We start from the raw sequence: 22,678 nt of genomic DNA, 5'->3' as shown, positions 1-22,678 counted from the left end.
TATTAGACCAGTAAAATTTTCATTAAGAATGTTTTTAATAGACTGAGTTCTCATATAGAATATGATAGTAATACCTTTAGTTTTACCCAGTTCTCTCCTCTCTCCTTCTCATATACAAATACACACAAACACACACACACACTTTTACTCTCCCTCTCTCTCTCTCACACACACACACATACACTATTCCTATTACAAAAGCTACTACCTTTCCAGTGACAACTTTCCGTAGCATGTCTGCAAGCCTGAAAACATCTTGCCACTATCGTTGTCATAGCGACGTAGACTCAAGCCTGCTTCATTGGAGCAAGCCATTGCGATCGTCTGAGGGACAATGTCTAACACGGCCCAACACCTGTTGGAAAGATAGAGAAGTTGATAATGAACAAAACATGAATGAAAAAGTACGAATCATGGTGAGGAACAAAGCAAATCAACGCTCGAGTTGTATCTCACAAAAACAAAATTTTACAGGCGAAGGAAAAAACTTTGTCAATTCAACTAACAATGTTTGTTAAAAATAAAAGTCTGAATATTGCACTGGCGACGTTTATTGAGCTACATGTCTGAAAATCTGACATAAAATCAGAACAAGTTTGTTTTACATTGAGGGTTACTCCGCCATATGCCATTTTCAAAAGTGACATACATTGAAAAGTCGGGAAAAAGTAATTAAGAAATTTATATTCACATGAAGTGTTTTTGTCTGAATAAGTATCACAAATTAAAATTATTTTCAAATTACAGACAAGCACTTACACAGCCAACAGGTACATAATGGAACACGTACATAGCAAACAGATTTTCAGGTATCGAATTTTGTGTTGTATATTATATTCTTTGTAACAAAAACACACACAGAGCAAAATTCAAACATGAATTAAAAGATTTCCCTGTCCCGCAGATTTTGCTAAACACACGTTAGACTGTACTGTCACACAAAAGTATGGGAAAGGAATATTAAACTTAATCCTTTTTGTCTGAGATAGTAAAAGCATTATGACTACAAAACTTCCAACACATTTATTATCCCAACACATCACGTTACAATTCGTTTCACAATTTTAGCAACTTTGTAGCCTTTCCAAATATTGAGAAACATTTTCCAGAACTGCTCCTTTGAATTTGAAGTGAAATGTCTGAATTCAACATATGTAGATCCAGAAAGCATACTTCTAGGAGTAAAGCCTCTTTTTTCTTGATTGAGCATTGAGCTGATGGTTAAAGCAAGCATCACAATTTCAATACACATACAGTACGTCATCTTTTAAATATGGACAGCGCAATAATAAAATACAGGAAATGCATACAACACTAAAGAACACTTTTGTTTTATGTCAGAAGAAAGCCTAAGCACAGAGAGAGTGTATTTCCTGGAAAATTTGAGTAAGAGAGAAGCACATTGGTAAGTTTTACATCAGGCAACTAGAAAAACAGTCAAACAGGAACTTCTGACAGAAATAAAAGAAGTAGGTACTATCAGTAGCACCCTGTTTTTTTGTTTTAGTAGTGGTTTTACGGCGCTCGTAACTGCATAAGGTCATATGAGCGCCAGAAGATTAGAGGTGTTACAAGAGAGTAACAAACATAAAAAAAGAAGATGAGATAAAAACGATAGATGTTTGATAGGAAAGAAGAAGCAAACCACACCAGAGCACCCGCCAACCACCCACAGTAGCATCCGGCAACACTCTCATTCAAGGAAAAATTCATATCCAGGCATCATCCTCATAATGGTAACAGTCTTCAAGTCATAAGCAAAAAGCCTTGATTGGCAAACTTCCAGTTCAGAACAATTCATTCACATTTGCTGGATTAGGGTAAAGGTTTCCTTAGAGTTAACCCTAACCCTGGATTCCGGTAATAAGGGTTAGGATTAAGGTAAGGACTAACACTATCCTACCCAAACTTGTGTGTCACTTGGATTACACTACCTTCTTTCTACACTATCCTAGGTTTCCCCCCCCCCCCCCCCCCAATTAACAACCAACTACACCTGTCCTACATGGCAATTTGAACATTTGCTTCTTCCTTTCCAAAGAGTAATTATGTGTTTGTTCGTTTTTTCGAATAAAGAAAGCGCATCCACACAATAAAAGTCATATGGTGCTGAGAAAAAGTAAAACAGACAAGACAGACAGACAGAAACAACAAGGGGGAAAGTAAAAAAATATGACCTGGCAGTAGAGCTCTCCGACCACCCGCCCGAAAGTGGAAAGAACTAACACTGACAGCACAAATAAAGGAGTGACGAGACAGTGATTCAACAAAAATCCAGGGTGCCGACAATGCAGAGAAGAGCAAAGATTCTTTCTCCTAGCTGAGTGTGAATGAATGAATGAATCTTACCATAAGATGTTTAACAGAACACAAGTCCACAGGCCCAGCTGAACAGCCAGACGATACTTTGAGATCTGAAGTTCAAAATAAATTGCCGGAACTAAACAACAATACAGAAAATAGAAATAAAAATTGGGAAAAAAACCCAAATAATCTGAAAACATTATTTCAACACAAAAAGTTTTAGTTTTAGTAGAGGTTTTACAGCGCTCGCAACTGCATAAGGTCATATGAGCGCCAGAAGATCAGAGGTGTTACAAGAGAGTAACAAACATAAAAAAGAAGGAGGGGAGATAAGGACGATAGATGTTTGATAGGAAAGAAGAAGCAAAGGCAAGGAAAAACAAAACAAAAGTAGAACACAACACATACATTACATGTATTTTATCTATTATGACTCACCATGACAGAAACACCTTAAGGAAAGTGACAAAGAAATAAGACATGAGCATCACATGAAGGTCGATGATAAATGAAAAAAACAAACAAGTTTTTTCTTGGATTAAAATCATAGGTCAAAAGGCATAAACAATAAAACGAATGGGAAAAAGAAACTGCTATTGAACATGACAAGTAAACAGTAACATCTTGAACAACTATGAAAAGAACATTAAAAAAACCCTCAAACAAACAATCACACTAAACAAAACAACATCTAACACAAAGCTAAAAGAGACAAACTGTTGAATAAAACTGTTGTATCAAATAAATACAGAAAACATGATAGTAGGAGAATTCAGGAAACATGTATACTTTGTTGAATGTTCTTAAGAACTGTGAGCAGAGAGAGTGTCATGGTCAGTCTGGGTCAAGTGAGATTCAACTAGCTTTTCTTTAAAAAAAAAAAATTTTATTAAGAGTTTTAGAGCACTTGCAACACAATAAGGTCACATAAGTGCCGAAGATTAGAGGCGTTACAAGAGAGTAACAAACACAAAAAAGAAGGAGGGGAGATAAAGACGATAGATGTTTGATAGAAAAGAAGACGCAAACCATACCAGAGCACCCGCCAACCACCCACAATAAAACAAGCCAGGAGAAAACAAAGTATAATATAAATACAATCATTACAAACAGCAACAATCACTTCAAGTTTTCAAGTTGATTAAAAATTGATTGTTACTCACCCCTTTCAATATAGTGTTCGACTAATGAAGGCGCAGAACCTCCAACTGAAGATGACATCCAATAAAATATTGGGCAAAGCTATAAAAACTCTTATACAAGCTAAATCTAGAAATAGGTTTGGAACTTAACCTCTTCGCTGATGCGCTCGTAGAATTTACGGGCCTGAACCATGTAGCGCTGAGCCTATGGCCCGCAGAATTTACGGGACTGTGACAGAGGTTGTTTTAATACCAATTATAAGCGAAGTTAAAGCTAAAATCTTGTAATCATTAGTGGGGTACCTTCCCTTTATGTTTACCTCCATCCCCCCCCCCCCCCCAACCTCCCCCATTTGAAAGTGTCAGATTCAGATTTTAGTTTGAAGAGAAAATTAGGTCTAGATCTAGATCTAACACATCAACCACACAAAAATGATTTAGCCTACTGGCAGTAAACACAGATGGGCTTACATGTATATGGATTGTACGAGCGTTTTATAAGGTAACTTTATCAGCAAACACTTGCACAACATGTATTCCCACTTTTTTGGTCTCAGTTTATCATTACTCGAATGTGTGTTGTTTATGTTGTTTGATGGTGTTGTTCTTTCACATCATGTTACTAACTCCAACTGTTCTCCATCTATCTCTCAATATTTCCTTCGAACTGAAAATGTTTAATGTGTCCCGCGCACTCATATGACCTTATGCAGTTGCGAGCACCGTAAAACACTTACCAAAAAAAAAATCTCTCAATGAAATTCCCCTGAAATTATATCCATAGAAATGTGGTTTAATGCAAAATGTATAGGCAGAAATTCATGAGAAAAGATTAATGAATTAAAAAATTATGGGAGGTACAGTGGGGTCACTCCTGAGCAGCCTGGGTTCATGGGACCCCCCCCCCCCCCAGAACAGGGGCCCATTTGCCTGCAGATTTGAAGGGGTTAATCACAAACAAAAAGTGCACAATCATACAGAGGTAACAGTAACCTATCAAAGGTACAGCTGAAATCCTGGAATACAGGATCAAAAGAAAAGACAAAGAGCCTTACCGAGTTCTTTTTGAAAGGCACTTTCTCAAATGTGTACGGCATAGTGTTACATACACCACCTGTGAACAGAATCAATAGGATTACAGTCAAAACTGTCTAAGACTTCCATCCATAGTCAAGGAGAAAAGTGGTTGTTTTACACAAGGGGCCATCTTACACAGCATCATTATAATGTGAAAAATACACAAGGGGGAAATGAGAAGTGGCTGTTTGTACAGGTGATTGTCATATGTCATGCAGGTGGCCAGTAAAGCGGGTTCAAAAGAATAACAGGAACTGAAAGATAAAGACACCGACAATGCTTTTCATACAGTTGTATAAAGAACAAAATTTCTAAAGTGTAATAACAGAAAATAATGCGGCGTAATTTTCATATTTTAAATAAATCGGCATGTTCAATTGAAAGTCTTATGCTATTACTTCTCCATTGTTGGGCTCGATTCTGGCTACATATCACGAGCATAATAAAGGGTGGGGGGGGGGGGGGGTTGTATACTTTTTAATCAAATTTTTCAAAGGAAAAATCCCTTGTATTGATTACGAGCATATATGGTACTAACATATTAACCAGCAACTTACCCAGAGCTACTGTGCCCATTAAGAAAGGGGCTCCAATGTAGGAAAAGTCATTGCTGATCTCCTCTGCTACTGTAAGTCCTACATAAAATGTGACCATGGCCTGTAGACAAAGATAACAATTTTTTTTTTACCTGAGTTCATTATTAAAGAAATGAGATTTAAGACTATAGAGACACAATACTTATAATTAACTGTCCGAACAAAGCAAGACACCCAAAAAAATAAAAATTGTTGGACCATAAAGAAGTAAGGACTTCCAGTGGTGCCCACCAACCACTTGCAAAAAGTGAGTTTAAATTTACATAAAAGAGAGATAAACATGTTTCTGAATCCCAGTTCTCACCTAAAAAAAAACAACAACCCGACTGAAACAATCAAGAAACTCATTCAAGTCACAAATTACGCTCTACCGTATGGAAATATAATTTCTAAAAGAGAAACAACTGTATCATCACTACTTTTGCGGGGTATAACTTCATACACCTGGTAGTAAACGGGTAACCGCTACTTCAACGGAATATCAAGCATTATATTATTTATCCTAGATGTGGAAAAACTCCTCTTCCACACCCACTTTACTGATTGGAAGTCGTCAAAGTCATTGACAAATAAAGAGGCAGGTATTGCCTTGTTGTTTAAAAGGAGATGGTGGGTGGTTGGCCGGTGCTCTGGTGTGGTTTGCTCCTTCTTTCCTATCACACATCTATCGTCCTTATTTCCCCTTCTTCTTTTTTATGTATGTTGCTCTCTTGTAACACCTCTAATCTTCTGGCGCTCATATGACCTTATGCAGTTGCGAGCGCCGCTGTAAAACCCTCTACTAAAACTTTAAAAAACTAAAAGGAGATGGCAGGCCAAAGGAATTTATCAGGAATAGATTAATGCAATAGTAACCTTGGAAAGAAATAGAGCAGTGCTTGCCAGATGATAGTTTTAGTAAGATTTTAACGGCATTTGTAATACAATAAGGTCACACAAGTGCTGAAGATTAGAGGTATTACAAGAGAGTAAAAAGCACAAAAAAGGAGGAGGAGAGATAAGGATAATAGATGTTTGATAAGAAAAAAGTAGCACACCATACCAGAGCACCCGCCAACCACCCACAGTGGGAACATTTGTTTACTTTGGTGGGTAGTGGGGATGACTTGGGAAGTAGCAGGTGTTATTTTATGTCCAGCCTGTAAATACATACAGGTGAACAGTACAAAAAATTGTAACCACATAACAGTGGCAAACGTTGGCTATAAAAAGGTTGACAGGCACTAGAGTAGAGGGATCACACCACACAGGGCATCCACCAGCAGCCCGCAGTCAGAAACATCATCAGCAAAAACGAGTACAACATCAACAATTACAACAACACCAATGACCGCATAAAAAAAAACAACAAAAAAAAATGACTGCAACACCAAACACTGCAACAATAACAACTCTAACATGGATGAAAACAATGTGAACAACGACAAAACAAAAACAACATCAGCAACCACAACAACACAACCACTACTACCAGCAACAACAATAAGAGCAACACTAACATCAGCACCACAAACACCACCACCACCACCACCACCGCCAACAACAACAACAACAACTCCACCTACCGTGCCCAACAACAGAGAGCCTTTGACGAAGGTCAGGACTGAGACCACTGGCTGTATAAGGCTCAGGGCAAACACAATAGCCGTGGTGAGTACCCAGACAAACACAGGGATCACATAGAAGTGGCTGTGTGGACAGAGAAAAAAAATAACATGGCATGGTATTAAAGAGGAATCACGGTAGCACCCTTGTTATTTCATTTTTCTTTTCATTTTGAACAGCATGGCATGGTATAAAAAAGGAATGACAGTAGCACCCTTGTTATTTCATTTTTCTTTTAATTTTGAACATTAAAAAAAATTAAAGTGATATAACATACAGGTATCTTTATTTCTATTCAAAATAGATGGCTGAAAATAAAGCAAATGGACAGACTTAAGAGTATACAATAAATCTATCAGCTCAAAAATTGAAGAGTGCCAAATTCCGCCACGTCGTGACACATACAGTAATGAACTTACTCAATTCCAATGAGCTGTGCAAAAGCTTCACTCCCGGCTAAGGCGTAGCAAACAAGGAGAGCAATGCTGAAGTGAACAAGATGGAAGAACAAAGACACCATTAAGAATGTATCATCAATTTTTCCAGCCAACTGTCATTGAATGCAAGGCTTTAATAAAACGGAAGTAATTTTATTTAAGTTTCATCAAACCTCTGTCACATTATCTTTATCAATGCATGCACAAAAAGTATTCACAACTTCTTTTATAAACAGTGAAACCCAAATTAAATTTTATGATTAAATTATTTTCTATCCGGAAACAAAATCTTTTTATTTTAATATGCAATACAAATAGAAATATTCTGACCTTCAGAAACCAGCACTAGTTCAAAACTCTTTTAAATAAGTAAAATCAGGTTGCTCACTTTGTCACCCACTAATAAATCAGAGTATAAAATGTAACCATGAGAAAAACCATTACAGGACACAAACAGGAGATCAGGGATAGAAACAATACAATAGAAACAATTTCACAACAGTCCTTACGCACTAGTATAAATTAGACCAGATCTCAGACCATATTTTAAATAATGCTATTGAATAAAATGAACAAGTTAAAAAAGAGAACATGCCTCCCCCCCCCCTCCCGAAAACAAAAAACCCAAGACAAAAAAACCCCCCAAAAAAACCCCAGTTTTTTAAAAATTGGATACTTTTTTAACTAGGATAATTAGAAACTACGAGATAGGTTCATGGCTCAAAACCTATTAATAAAAAAGAAAAGAACAGAAAACAGACTTTTGGTGAGGCAACAAAAATTAAAAAATTAAGGAACTCACAATTGCAAGATGATAAGCATATCAAAAACCTGCTGCAAGCCGCAACCCAGGAACAGTTTGCCCAGAAGGTGGAGGTTCGGAGGCTGGACCAGTGGGACCTCTCGGATGTGCTGCATCTTTCCCTTCATGATGGCACCTGTGAATTGCACTGAAAGTGTGACAAGTTTCAAACCCTGGGCTGAAAATCAAACCACAGAGGATTTAAATAATTTCAAAGTCAGCACATGGACAAACAACCCTAGTTTTAAGTCCTGGATAAAGAGTCTTCACTCAATATGAGTAGTGTCAGGAGAGGAGTTTTCTTTCCTCTGAATTCACCATCATATTTATCAAATCTGTTAAGACTGTGCATTCCAACTCGCAGTTTAAGGTCATCAGCTTACAAAAAGAAATTTATTTTACCATCTATGAAACTTAAAACTATGGGTGAAAGGGCATTTGAATACCAAGGCCCCAAGATCTGGAATGCTTTACCAAGTACTTTGAGAGAAATCAAATCTTTTGATTCATTCAAATGTCAGCAGAAGTTGTTTCTGTTTTTAAATTAATAAGATTAATATTTGGAATAATTTTCTTTAGTCAGAACACGTTTTATGTTACTGTTGTATGTTGTACTGTATTGTAAAGTGCTCAGAGCCTGTGTACTTTATTCGGGGTTGAGTGCTATATAAATGTCATTTATTATTATCATTATTCGACCGAAGCCGATTATACAAAAAAGGAAAATTCTAGATTCAGCTCAAAATAGCTAAATATTATTAATTTTGTTTTACCAAGGCGCAAAGCTTTCATCAGGAAACCCATTTTAAAAAATATCTTCCTCTGACGATTAAAAATGCAAATGAGTTCCGCACACTACAAACAAAGGCAGGACAAATGGTGGAAAGGGTTGAATGACTTCAGCAAAAAAACAATGGGTATTTCCCCTTGGCCTGAGAGGTAAAACAGATGGTATCAGCCTGTTAAACGGGCAATTGTAAATTCAAATGAGCTTTTGTAGAGATGGGATGCACATCAATGTGTTTGGGCTAACATATACATGATAAAAGCAATACAAAAGAGACTGACTGTTGAACTGTGGTTTATGGCGATTATGTACAATGGCAGATATATTGTGTGTGAGAGATATAAAACACAGGTGGTTGGAGAGCGCTGCTGGTGGTAGGTCCTCCTTTTCTTTCCCTTTGTTGTTTCTATTTGTCATGCAAGAGAAACTAAGCGAGCAAGTGAGGACAAAAATCGTACCACAGTCCCAATAAATGAGTGAAACATTCGGTTAGGCTAGGCAATTGAAAAGTACATTAACCGAGCTCATTATAAAAGTTCTAGGTAAGTTAGCGCCAAAGAACCACGAGGAGGAACAGAATGAAAAGGTGGCAAAAGAAGTGAATGGCATGGCACAGTCGTTATTGATGTTGAAGTGTCGTTTAAGTAAGACCAATCAGCACAATGAAGTCACATTTAATTCAGAACAGACTTTAAAATTGTAACACTAAAAGAACTGAACAAAACAGACCACAATAGAGACAACTGCCCTCAACAATCCTTTCATTCCTCTACATATATTTCTACAGGGTTGCTGTATCCCATTGAACTTGGATTGGCTCAGACAATTTGTTTTGAATTTGTTCCGTAAAGAGATGCACACCAACATGATATTACAATGATAATGATCAATTATCACAGGAAAATATTATGACAGACAGAAACAAAAGAGGAAATAAAGATGCAAAATCTACACAAAAAAACCCCTCACCCTCCAACCATCCACAAAAAGGAAGGAACTACAAAAAGATTTTGTTGACCAGCTAGCTATAAAATGTAGCCTACTTAGCCTAAAATTTTGGAAAAAATCTTTTATTACAGACTCTTAATCTGTGATATCAGTTGCGTGAGCTGTAGAAATTCAAATTCCACATGTTGAAAAAATAAAATCAAGAAAAAATACACAATTTTGGGGCAACTGTTAAAAGAATGAAACTGGTTTTTTCGCTCCCAATATTTTGTTTTCTGCAACTTGTACATTTTAACAGCTTTCCAATGATTTGCAGAGAGAGACAAGGAGGCGCACTTTAACAGGGGCGGCCTTCAGTTACCCATCACAACAACACAAGCCCATGGGCCATCCCTCACCATTGGTAAGTTCATCTCCATCATCACTCTCGAGGTCAATGTCCTCTTCTAACATGGTGTTCAGTGGCACAGATTCCTCCTGTGTTCACACATAGAGAATCAGAAAGAAAAAAAAGAACTGCTTTGCGTGTTTGCTCGCTGTGCTTTTGTTGGTTGTATTCTTTTGTTGTTATTGCTACTGGGATTTTTCAGGTTTTGTCAGTTGTTGTTGTTGTTTTTATATGATTGTGTGTCTGTGTGTGTGTGTGTGTGTGTGCATGTGTGAGAGTGTGGAGTGGAATGTAGTAGCTGGGGGAAATTGTTCCTTTATTTGTTTCTTTTTATAGAAGTTTCAACAAGCCAGGACATAAACGACCATATAAGAACACCAATCAACGACACACTTGTCAAAAAAAAGCACAGCGACCATAAAATATATTACAGGTAGAGATAGGCCAGCAAGTGATAGAAGATATAAAAGTAATCACGTCATAACATGAAACACAGGAATAAAATATGACATTTACATACTAGATATAAATGACAGCTTAAAAATTAAAATATGTTTCTCTGTAAATAGATAGTTACCTTAACAAACATGCACCAAAAAAATAATGATCATTCAGTGCTGGAAACAATCAGAGCTACGGCATTAATCCACCTATATTGGGAGATAAACATACATTTTTACATTTCCCTCATTTACGTAATTACGTTCCCACCGCAACGTCTAAACCCGGGAACTCAAATTCTAATTACCCGGGGTTGCTAGAGGTATAGCCTGGGTGAGCCTAAGCCACATCAAGTATTACACACACACACACACACACACACACACACACACACACACACACACACACACACACACACACATTTTTCAAAAAGTTTCAATTATTTTTCTATAATCTTCTCAATTTTTATTAATAGCAGTTTAGGGCAAGAAGGTTCTTCAGAACACAGGCATCTCTTACATACTCCTTGCTGGGAGTCAGAGACCTGGCAGTACTTCCTCTTATATAGTACAGCTCAGCCACATTTTGTTTCAGGGAGGGCTGCACTTAAGCTAAACTTTGTGTCACAAAAGGGCTGCAAAATAGTGTCCTGAAGGCCTCAAAGGGCCTGTAGACTGCGAGTACAAGATTCTTGGTTTAAATCCTATGAACCATGTTATCCTGAGCTTTACAGTAGGACCTGTGCACTTAACCCACATGGGATGACTGTTATCTTAAGCAACCACACACTGCATTCGGAACCCAGAGGAGTAAAAGTAGAGCACACTCAAGTGTTTGCTCATGTCCATAGGAAGGAAGGGCGATACATTAAACTGATATTATATTTTCATTTATTCACCTGCATCAGACAGAGACAGAAAAATGTCCCGTTTCATTGTCCACATTGGAGAAAAAACAAACTCAAATCAATCCTGACAGGGTGCAACTTAGGACAGAGTGTGAACAAGCAAAAAGAGTGTTTAGTGATAGAAAACCGTAGTCTTGCACCTCCACAAAAAGTCAGAACCGGTGGAAACTCCGAAGGGAAAGTTTTAAAAATGTTTAAAACCCCAACCAACATCATCCACAATAAAACCCAAAACTCCTTTCCTCCTCTTTCCAAATGACAAACATTTTAATGGGCTTTATAGCGGGCAAAGCCTTTAACTACCTCTAGTTTGGACGTCAGAAGGGAAACGTTTCCTTTTTCTTAACTTTCATCTGCCTCAGATTAAGAAGACCACTTCTCTAAGATGACCGCTTTTTATCTCGACACCACACAGTCATCTTTGACAGGTTGGACAACATAAAGTTTTAATTTTCTGAGACTGGACTGACAGCAGAAAACTCTATCTTGACTGCTTGCTATACAACATTTAGAAAAAAAGACATACGATGGAGTCTTACACTGAGCAGTCGATCTGTCTAGACCTACCCTTTGCTCAACATGTTGAGCTGCCACTGCCCGTTGTAGGAGATCCACAAAAAAGTGGACCAAGAGGGACTGTAATACAAGTCAGAAAAATTGGTTAGTTAACTCTTTTCGGATGTATTGTCGATATAATGGTGACTTCTGGGGAACACATTTGGATGCATCTCCAATATATCCGCAATTTGAACTGGATCCAAAGTTTGTTTCATCATTTTTCCATCCTTCTGCTTTTATAAAATCATTGAACATTAACATTGAATAACCTTTCCAATAATATATATCTGCAACTATAACATTCACTACCATTTCTGTAAAGGTCGTTTTATCCCCCAAACTCTCAAAATGATTCATGAGGTCACACATTAATTGCATCCAAATGGTTTTCAAATGCCAAATTAAATTTTTAAATTACATACTGAATGAGTTAAGCTACAGCAATAGATGTTGGCGTATTTCTGTCATTGTTTCTGCATGATCTGAGCACCCAACAACACACAGATAGGTCCAGGGCATTTGGTTAGCTCAGTTGGTACATGCTGGACTACGGAACGGATGGCCTTGGTTCAAATCCCAGATTGGGTGCTCTTGAGCTCAGGTTGCTTTGTGGAGTTCTCAAGGCTTTCAACCCATTTGGCTCAGTCCTATCGGAGACATATGTTAAATTCAGAGGTCCCACCTCTTAGATAACCTAATAGTGTTCATAGAGAAATTAAACCCATATGCTTGACAGATAATTCAATTTTAGTTTTCGTATGAGTTTTACAGCACTTGCAACACAAATAAGTGCTGAAGATTAAAGTTGTTACTAGAGAGGAATATACACAGAAAAGAAAGAATGATAAGGATGACAGATGTTAGATAGGAAAGAAGGAGTAAACTACACAAGAATAATCATCAAATACCCATGGTCCTTTCAAAGTTGAGGATACTGTTGCTAGTCTAGCATATTATATAATATAAGTAGATCAAATTAGACCAATACAACATATGAGCATAATCCTCTCAAGCCTCCTTCCATTTCATTCTCTTTATAGGTATTCTCCATTTTAAAAACTTAAAAACCCAACAAAAATAAAAAGCAGGGGCTTTTTCCAACCAATATAAGAACAATCTCTATAAAAAGGAATATTAAAACTGGGGGCCTCTCATGGTCCAGAGGTACGGCGTTTGCCTCTCATTCAATAGGTCCTGGGTTCGAAACCTGACAGCCGCAGAAAATTTTCTCTTTTCACCTCTTTCCTGCTCTCTAACCATGTTCTTCTTTTCTACTGCTACTCTTTGGCTCTATCTTACTGCTGTCTTTCAGCCACACCCCTGATCTTAGGGTAAGTAAGATCTAACGCCTAGTCTTCTTGGATAAAGTCGAAAAATCTCAGAGGTCATGTGTGCAACTTGCACACGTTAAAGATCCCTTGGTGATCCTGAGGTTGATAAAAGTAGGTTTCGGCCACCACCCAGGCAAAAATCCAAAATGAATTCCTCCCAAGCTGAAGCTGTTGAACGTGCCCCGCACGTTCATATGACCTTATGCAGTTACGAGCGCAGTAAAACCTTTACCAAAAAATCTTCTTTTTTTTTAAACCTAAAGCTGTTGCACACCTAATGAACATTCATTACATAAAAATTCTCATTATCACAGCTGCTTATAAATGTGACTCCCACACCAGCATGAGCCTAACACATTGCTGAAAGAACATCAGGGTGAACTAGTACGTACACAAAACTGACAGGACAAGAAAACTAGCATACGTTTTTTTTCCGTTCATGTTTTTTTTTTTTTCATAGTAGAGGGTTTTACGGCACTCGCAACTGCATAAGGTCACATGAGCACCATCGTTCATGGTCATTTGTTTATCAGTCTGTCTATGCGCATGTGTGTTTTTTGTGCATATATTTGTCTGCTTGCGAATCATGTCCTTGTCGGTATGTGAGTGCGAGTCTGAGCAGTTGAATGAGGTTGTTTCTGTTAATGTACATAACATGTCCATCAGTATGTATTAGTAGACAGAGCTTATTTGTTTGATGGCGATGAGTGTGTATGTGTGTGTGTGGGGGGGGGAATGGACATTACCTGTACAACAGCATCAAGGATGAATGTGATGAGGAAAGGGTACAGGCCTGAGTTCACAAGTGTGACTGGTAAGCCTGAATAGAATAAGAATTAAAAATGGCATAACAATAAACAGGTCTTTAGTACCGGGCAAATAATTCACTTTTGTTTGTTTGTTGAAAAGTACATAGCTATAAAGGTTATTTAATTCATTAAATGGAGGGAAAACATTTGAGTTTTAGTTACTTTTGGTTGCAGTAAAGTTTTTCGGCACTCGCAATTGTAAAAAGTCATAGGAGTGCCAAGGGGTGGATATCAACAGAGAAGTCCAAACGGGGAATCAGGCTTACTCCGTTCACCCCTCTAGCCTCAACAGCACAAAGTCTGCTTCGACTATTAAGGCACCCCGGAAAAAGCATTTCACAAGAGAGTGACAAACATACAAAAGAAGTAGAGGAAAAAAAGACGATAGTAAGGATGAGGAAAGAAAAAGCAGCCGCTCCCCTAATGTTGTTGCGGCACAGTATGAGCATGACATTGATAAATCAGCCCATTTACAATTCTACTGTGCATTAAAACATGTTAATATCCCCCCTTTGGGAATGGCCTAAATACACTTCAGTCAGTAGCACTGCACTGGGGAGATTCAACAAGTTTACAAATGGAATAAGTTCATATAAAATCTAGTTTCAGGTTCAACAGTTTGTATATCTAGGAATAAATAAGTGCATATGATGCCAATAAATGTTACACAGAAATAAAACGACGAATTGCAATGGCTAAAGATATCTTCAACAAAATTAGCCCGATCCTGAAATAATTTGACAGATAGAAACAATAAATGGAAAGAAAAGAAATAGGTTCTAACAGTGACAACCCACAACTGCCCACAAACAATATAAAAACTTGGACAGAAATAGAAAAAAAAAGAAGAAGGACCCCAGGGCACCACCACCTTCATCCCAGACCAAATGAAACAGTATTAAATAACATGTAACCATGATAATTCCTGTTTGTGTTTTAAAAACATGCATGGATGGGAAAAAAAAGATAACAGACAGATGGGCAATGATAAATCTCTGATTTAACACACACGTGACTCAGTGATAATCATTCACCTCAGGATTAATGGCAAGTAAATCATGATTAATTGCAGGTAAATCATTGATAGACATACAGCCTGTGACAAAGCGAATAAAACTCAATTAACCATACAGGATGACTCACACTCACAGGACATTCAAGTTGTGCACTCTTAGCTTTAAGTCTGAGCTCGGCTTCTTATGTTTCCAAATTCTATTGAGCTAGTTGAAGGCTCTCAGGGTCTTATCAACACAAATCTTTATTTGTTTCTTGGTGCAACCATCAGATGGCTCAATAAAAACCATTTAGCACAAAATGACAAATTATGAAGAGAGTCGATATGGTGGTGCTGAATGGTCAAAGCAACAACAATAAGAAATTCGTCAAATTATAGTGTTTCTACATAGGATGCCCAGCTCAGCCAACTGGCGTCTGTGGTATAGCATTTAGGCTCTTCATCATCACACACAGAAGACATGAGTTCCATTCTCAAGTCGGGAGAATCTTTATTGAGTATCTCAATTTTTCCCTCTGTGACGTTGTATCCCTCGCAGCCTTGGTTGGCCCTGACAAGCAGTGTCAAAGCCCATCTCCTAAATGATCTAAACTATCTTGACGTGGTGGGCATAAAAAAAAAACTACATTAAAATGGTCGGTTATCTTTTGTTTTAACGTTTAGTCAGAGGAGATCCTGCTTAATAAGTTGACAAAGTTAAAATGGGCCCACATCAATAGCTCATAGATTCCAAACACAAAACATAGATAAAGGAAAAGAAATCAGCCTTTATCTCAGAGTAATCAGTATCATGCACTCTGTTTTTTCTCTTTGCAGATTGAGGATGCATCGAAAATCAAAATACAATGAATTATTTTTATTTAAAAGCTTTGATTAGAAAAAAACTATTAATTTGCTGGGGGGGGGGGGCTCTCGTAGCCTAAAGGTCAAGGTGTCTGCCTCTCATTCAAAGGTCCTTGGTTTGAATCCGGGCAGCGACTGAAACATTTTCTTCTCTAAAATTGTCTCCTTTCACCCCATTTCCTGTTCTTTTCCAATGTTCTGTCGTCTGCTTTCGTCTCCACTTTCAGCCCCCACCCCCTCACCTCGGCTCTGGACTCTTTCTGAGGCCTTTCTACGGCTACTCCTTAGCTCCTTCTTACTGTCTTTTAGCCACACCCCTGATCTTCTGGTAGGAAAGATCTACACCTTGCCTTCTCGGACAAGGGTTAAAAATCTCTAGGTCCCGTGTGCAAGTTGCGCATGTTCAAGATCCCTTGATGGTCTAAAATCGATAAGAGTAGGCTTCGGCCGCCACCGGGGCAAAATTCTAAATTTCCTACCAACTGAAAATATTTGATGTTTCTGGCACGCTCATATGACATTATGCAGTTACGAGCGCTATAAAACCCTTACCATCAATTTGCTGGCAGTCATCACAATAATATGACTTCTTCTCTGTTTTTGAAGTGTAATGTACAGCTAAATATTTTTGCTTTAAGAATCTGCTAAATCTGATAACCTGAAACATAAAGCGGAAACTACTGAAACATAAAAGTTGATTACAAGCCTCGAAAATGTCGGTTTTTTTAGAGCATCCAGGCAAAGGAATGGATGGAAAACCATGAACACTGATGTCTGTTGCAGATCTAGCACTTAATGATGATTTGAAATCTTTTTTATAGTCAGTGCCATTAAACAGTTTGTTTCACTGATCATCAAGTCATGAACCCACAGCAGCCGAAGTGCACAAATAGACGACAGTTAAATGATATTTTCAAAGGGATTATTATTACTATGGTTTTAACAAACTTGTTTTTGAATAATTATCAGTAGCATATGTGATGCACTGGAACTTCATGGAAAGCTCAGGTCTTGTTGGTGTACACAACTGCATGGAACCTAAATACTTTATAGAGTCACAGAAACATAAATATCTATATCTTGGGCACCCGCGGCAAATTGTCAATTCCTAAAGAAACACAATATCACTGACAACAATGGGCTACTTCTTCGGATAAAAGAAGAAAATCTAACCAAAAACTTAAAACTAAGGAGACCAACTAAGTACAGTCGAAATTGTCCAAGACAGCCACCTCTTATTCTTATTGAGGAGCAAAAGTGATCGTCTTAGTCAGGTGGACTTTCCGAACAGTGTCATTTTAACACAGCACAAAAGCACAAGAGGGGAACTGGGAAGTGGTCGTTTGCGCAGGTGATAGTTTTGGACACATAGCTGTAAGAGCAAGTTCAACTGAGCTTCAAGCAGCAGGAGTCGGTGGCCTAGTGGTTAGGCTCTCGAACTCGCAACCGCAAGGTCGGGGGTTCGAATCTCATCAGGGGCCCGACGTTGTGTCCTTGAGAAAGGCACTTTACAAGAATTTTCCTCACTTCACCCAGGTAGGAATGGGTACCCGGCTATAGACAGCCAAAGATCTTGTCAGTTCGTTAGTCTCTGAGCGCTTAATCAGCAGCTTGCACTGTATGCTTCCCTGGAAGCTGAGAATGTTTCGGAGTGTTCTATGGTCTGCTGGGGTAATAATATAGTGTAAAGCGCATAGAGACTGCTGTTGAGAGGGGATATGCACTATACAAATGCTATTTATTATTATTATTATTATGATACACGTGTGAACCTTAAATAACACACCGAGTAGTAATTAAATCAATAAGGATTTATATATATATATATATATATAAAATAAAGCTCAGCTTCTAATGGTGAACTTCTGAGCTGCAGTTGATATAGATTGGGTGAAGATACTACAGTGGAATCCACTTCAACCTATGTTTGCGGGGCCGCTGGATTTTCTTTGGTTTAGAGAGATAGTTTGAATGAGAAAGAAAAATCAGGGATTTTACTTTATTTCAGTTTACTGACTGCTTTTGGACTGACACTATGCTCGGTTTAAGCAGATTCTAATGCATTTGTATTTCAGTTCTAAGAATTATCTTTTAATAAAAAATCTAAAAATGAATTCTTATACAGCTTCCTCATCTTCTCACCTAATATTCCTGTTCCCAGAATGGTAGCAATTGTCACAAAATCTGCCGAGAAAAAAAAAAAAAGAAAGAAACATATCATTAATGTTGGCAGACAATAAATATATGGCAGTAGTTCATGCCACCATACAAAACAACTGAAATGTGAAGCCAAGGACAGATAACATGAACATGGAAAACTCAAAATCATGGAGAGCTTGTACAGTTTGCTATCCCGTGACTAATAAACGATATCTTTAATTTTTCTTTATCAGTTTATCCAAATTATGAATGTGTCCAACACATTTGCAATCCCCGACAAGTTTGATTATAATCTGTGCTCAACTGTATTCGAAACTTATTCTACCTTTCCCTTCTCATCAAAATTTTGAGCCAATTTTTGCCAATCTGTCAGAATCTGTCTACCTATCTACTTACCGACTTAATAGTCTATCTTTATCTCTCTCTCTCTCTCAGATCGCTGTCTCTGTCTCTTGCACTCTCTTTCTCCTTTCCCCTCCTTTCTCAGTATTCTTTTCCTATTACTAATAAGAAATTGATTAACACCTATGCGTACGCACACACACATCTACAAACACACATGTAAACATAAACACGGTACACATGAGTGTGTGTTAAAAAAATATGAACATTTCATTTTCCAACATCTCTATAGTTCATTCACTTGCAATTTCATATTACTCTTATACGAAAAAATCTCCATTCAATATTTATGATATTTCTACAATGAGACTCCGTGAACCAGGAGGCCACAAAAATATCTCCAAGGTAGTTCTGTCAATATTTACTCAAATCAATAAAAGACTAGTGGCTACACTACCAGACAGTCACCAGCTTGAGTTACACTGAAAAACACCTGTTACCATTGTTACCATAAACACTTAAGTGTTGCTGAAAATAAGAGTCCGGACAGCTGTTGACCAACCATCTCAGCCATCTGCTATCTGCACATTTTACTTTTATGAGAAAATATTAAAACAAGCATGCCTCAGTTAAATAAAACGCATTGCTACTTAACTGAAGATTGGAGCACAAAGAAATAGAACTATTGCAGTAAAAAAAATTGCTGGCATGATAGATAAAAAGGTACTCTAATGAACTGAGGTTGAACAAAATGAAATATGTTGATCCAAGTACAGATTAAATTTAGACCTAAATATCTACTACTCTATTTCAATTCAAATGTGAAACCAGTCCTGTTGCATGCATGTGCGACATGGAAAGCATCACTGACTTGCATAAAGAGGACCCAAGCTTTCTTCAACAAGTGTCTAAAAATGTTACTGAGGATCAAATGGACAGACAGGGTCACCAACAAGAAAGTGAGAAGGAAAATAAGACAAATCCCAGTCAGAGATGAGGCAGGAAGAAGGCGGTGGCGTACGGATTGGACATACTCTCAGGAAGTCAGGCAGCTGCATAACAAAAAAGTGTTGGACTGGAATCCACAGGGTAAAAGATCAAGGGAAAGACGGTGTGGAACTTGGAAAAGAATCACAGAAATTGATGTTCAGAAAAGTGGTAAGACATGGAATAACATCAAGAGGCGAGCCCAGGATAGAGAAAGGTGGAAAGTATTTGTCCATGGCCTATACCCTGGTGCAGGATGAGAAAGCAATGATGATGATGATATACTATTCTAGATTCGATTTATCTGGATCTAGATCCTAGATCTGCATTCAGTATGAGGAAATAGTATGTGTCAGACATATGTGAGGCAGCGTGGTGAAATCAGGCGCTAACCAAAATAATGAAATCGGAGAAACAGGCATTTTTTCTCCCAGTTTGGAAATTTGTATCTATTTCTTATTTTTTGGCTTAACCTCTTTTATGTCCACGTGAATTTTACTGAAAAACATTGATTAAAGGCACAAAATATGTCATTTTTCAGTTTTAAAAGACTCTTTAGCTATATGACTTATAAAACTTGGGGGTCATTTTCTCAGTAATTTCACCACCAAAACCAGGCAATCTCACCTTCTTCAATCGCAAATATCTTGAGTTCTTTTCTAGATAAATGGATATTTATTTCATTGGAAGAAAGGCAAATAAACCAACTTTCAGATTATACCAATACACGTAACTCCACATGCCCTAAATAGACGAGCTCCTGATTCAACCGTGTCGTGACACATATGTATCCGTAAAATTCTAGTAAACAGGAATAATGAAAAATACGAGATAGCTACTGAAGAAAATCAAGGAAAATATCTGTGATGATATATCAATCAGAATTTAAATCATTGTCATCATGAAAAGCACCCAGTTTGAATAAGACTAAGAGGGCTGAAGGAAAGACACTGCGTGCGCCTTGTTGAGTGTGGAAGCAAGAAAAAGGAAAAGGGCCATGCTGATCAGTTTATGACCGAAAAAAAAAGGTCTAGCATCAGATCACTGTCAGGACAAGGCTACAAATACTGGGCATAGCATGCCACGCACCCCTCATGCGTAATTACTTCTCCATCCACGCCTTCATGTTCAAACAACCCAAGGCTCCCCATTACGCGCAGATGTGCGTATATTATGCATTAAATCTGCAGATTACCCCCTCTAAGTTTTGGAGGTGCATGAGAGTTACTCTTTAAAATTTCATTTCGGAGGTTTGCATACCCTTTTAAACGTAGGTGGTATACGTCTAGAAAGCATCATTTTCCCCGTTCTCTATCCCAAAGCCGAGTCAATGATTCGACAATACACCCACACACATACAAGCAAGCAGTCACCTTTTGTCTGTGCCAGAAGCAGTCGCCCTACTCAAGCATGAGGCATTTTTATTTGATGAAAAGGAAGTGATCCAGGAGGCTTGTGAAATTTTCATGAAGGAAAAATATCTGAAGTCTGTAAAGACTGGAATGTGAACCCTGGGGTGGCTTTGAAGAATAATGAATCAGTTTATTTTCTTTGTGTATTACGGTCAGAATTGACCCCTTTTGGTTTGTCAACTTTACTCCATTTTTTATTGGTCGAACAACCACCACCCTCATTTATTTCTTGTTGATACAATGAAACCTCACAGTTAATTAAAAATCGTTAGCATTCAGTCATTGTCATGGTCACTCTGTGTGTGACTGTGTGAATATGCGCGTGAGTTAAATGTTTACATGCAAAAATTCTTACAGTAAAATTAGAAGATAATTGACTTTTGAGGACTATTATGTCAGACATGAACAAAAAAACCAACAACCCTTTAAGTTTCTACAAAAGGGTTTAAATACCCCTTAAGATAGAACATCAAAAAGTTAAGTTAGCCTGAAAATAAGAGGCCTGACGACCACACACACATGCGCACAAACAGAAAAATAATTCACATCCCAAATTGCCAAGTGCAAGGCCACACTGTCTGTCTTTGATCACACAGGAAAGTCTAACATCGAACACACACTACAAAGTAATGTGCGATGGGGAGCATGCATGTACAATGTATCATGCTGTGCTTGGAAAAACAAGGGCAGTGGGCTCATGTAACATGATTCTCTAGATGATGATGGGTGTACGTTAGTTTTTCATTGTGTGCACACGGTGATTAAAACTAGAGACAATCGTGAGTAACAATTTTATTTATCAGGCTTTTCAAGATGAGTTTTTGACACTATCATGCATGTATTCTAGAATGTCGTGCTGCCAATAAAAAGAAAATGTAGCAATTCAGTCGGGGAATGGCACACACTGTGTGAATTATATCCGTGAATTCAAGTTTTGCAATTTTGGATTGTCTATACACACGACTGTAGCTCTACTTTTTATTTTCATGCCAAAGTCAACAATGCTCTTTCTTCTTTCTTTTATGTTAAAATGTGATGCACTCTGTGAGAACTGATGTGACTGCAAACTTAGTTTTGAGCTAAAAAAAAAGCCAAGACAAAGGATGGGATTGGGTCATTTCGAGTTGAGTTGGAGTAATTTACTGAAAAAAAATCATTTACAAATATGATTTTTATCAATTACAGAACTGATTCCAATTTTTTTTCCTGTGAAAGTTTTGACATTCTATCGCTTTTACACTTAAGTCTAATTTCAATCAGTCTTCCTATTTTTAACTTAACAATATAAAGGTCTATTATATTTGAGAATGTCTGTGTGCTATTCTATGAAAACGACTTTAAAACTTGGGTACAAGCCAAGACAGTGCTTTAAATACATACATTTATGATAAATATCATGTTGAAACTTTGAACCCATTTTTCATAGTTCATACTTTAAAAATAATTTTAGATATTTCTTTTCACCATATTAGATTTCTTTTCACCATAACTTCATTTTGTGTTTGACAGGTGCTCTGGTCTGGTATACTCCTTCTTTCTCCTATCAAACATCTATTGTTCTTTCTCTCCTCCTTTTTAAAATATCTTCTCTCTTGTAATCTTCGGCACTTATATTTATCTAATTGTGTTGCAAGTGCCGTAAAATTCTTACAAAAACTAAAACTAACCAGTTCAAAATCTAAAATGACATGTATAAGAATACAGTCAAACCTGTGTAAGACGGCCACCCATTGCCAAGGAGAAAAGTGGCCGTATAAGACAGGTGGCCGTCTTAGGCAGGACTGATC

The 22,678-nt window shown here is 37.6% G+C and overlaps 1 protein-coding gene across 3 annotated transcripts in view; it reads right to left on the bottom strand.

The window, feature by feature from the left end:
• Positions 1-22,678, bottom strand: part of LOC101853253 — a 38,104-nt gene that overhangs the window by 11,133 nt on the left and 4,293 nt on the right. The window contains exons 2-12 of one of the 3 annotated variants that reach the window (XM_013086417.2): positions 18,133-18,174; positions 14,070-14,143; positions 12,002-12,070; positions 10,097-10,175; positions 7,964-8,111; positions 7,144-7,209; positions 6,685-6,808; positions 5,081-5,180; positions 4,502-4,560; positions 2,350-2,414; positions 209-355 (exon numbers count right to left, since the gene is read on the bottom strand). In XM_013086417.2, coding sequence (XP_012941871.1) covers positions 209-355; positions 2,350-2,414; positions 4,502-4,560; positions 5,081-5,180; positions 6,685-6,808; positions 7,144-7,209; positions 7,964-8,111; positions 10,097-10,175; positions 12,002-12,070; positions 14,070-14,143; positions 18,133-18,174 — 973 coding nt within the window. The remainder of the gene's footprint in view (positions 1-208; positions 356-2,349; positions 2,415-4,501; positions 4,561-5,080; positions 5,181-6,684; positions 6,809-7,143; positions 7,210-7,963; positions 8,112-10,096; positions 10,176-12,001; positions 12,071-14,069; positions 14,144-18,132; positions 18,175-22,678) is intronic. The other 2 variants (XM_035971579.1, XM_035971578.1) reach the window with 2 other exon arrangements.

The sequence above is a fragment of the Aplysia californica genome, unplaced genomic scaffold (genome assembly GCF_000002075.1).
Source record: "Aplysia californica isolate F4 #8 unplaced genomic scaffold, AplCal3.0 scaffold00465, whole genome shotgun sequence".
In the NCBI taxonomy this organism is placed as follows: Eukaryota; Metazoa; Mollusca; class Gastropoda; order Aplysiida; family Aplysiidae; genus Aplysia; species Aplysia californica.
Note: the sequence above shows the minus strand (reverse complement) of the source record. Positions and strands in the feature narration are given on the sequence as shown.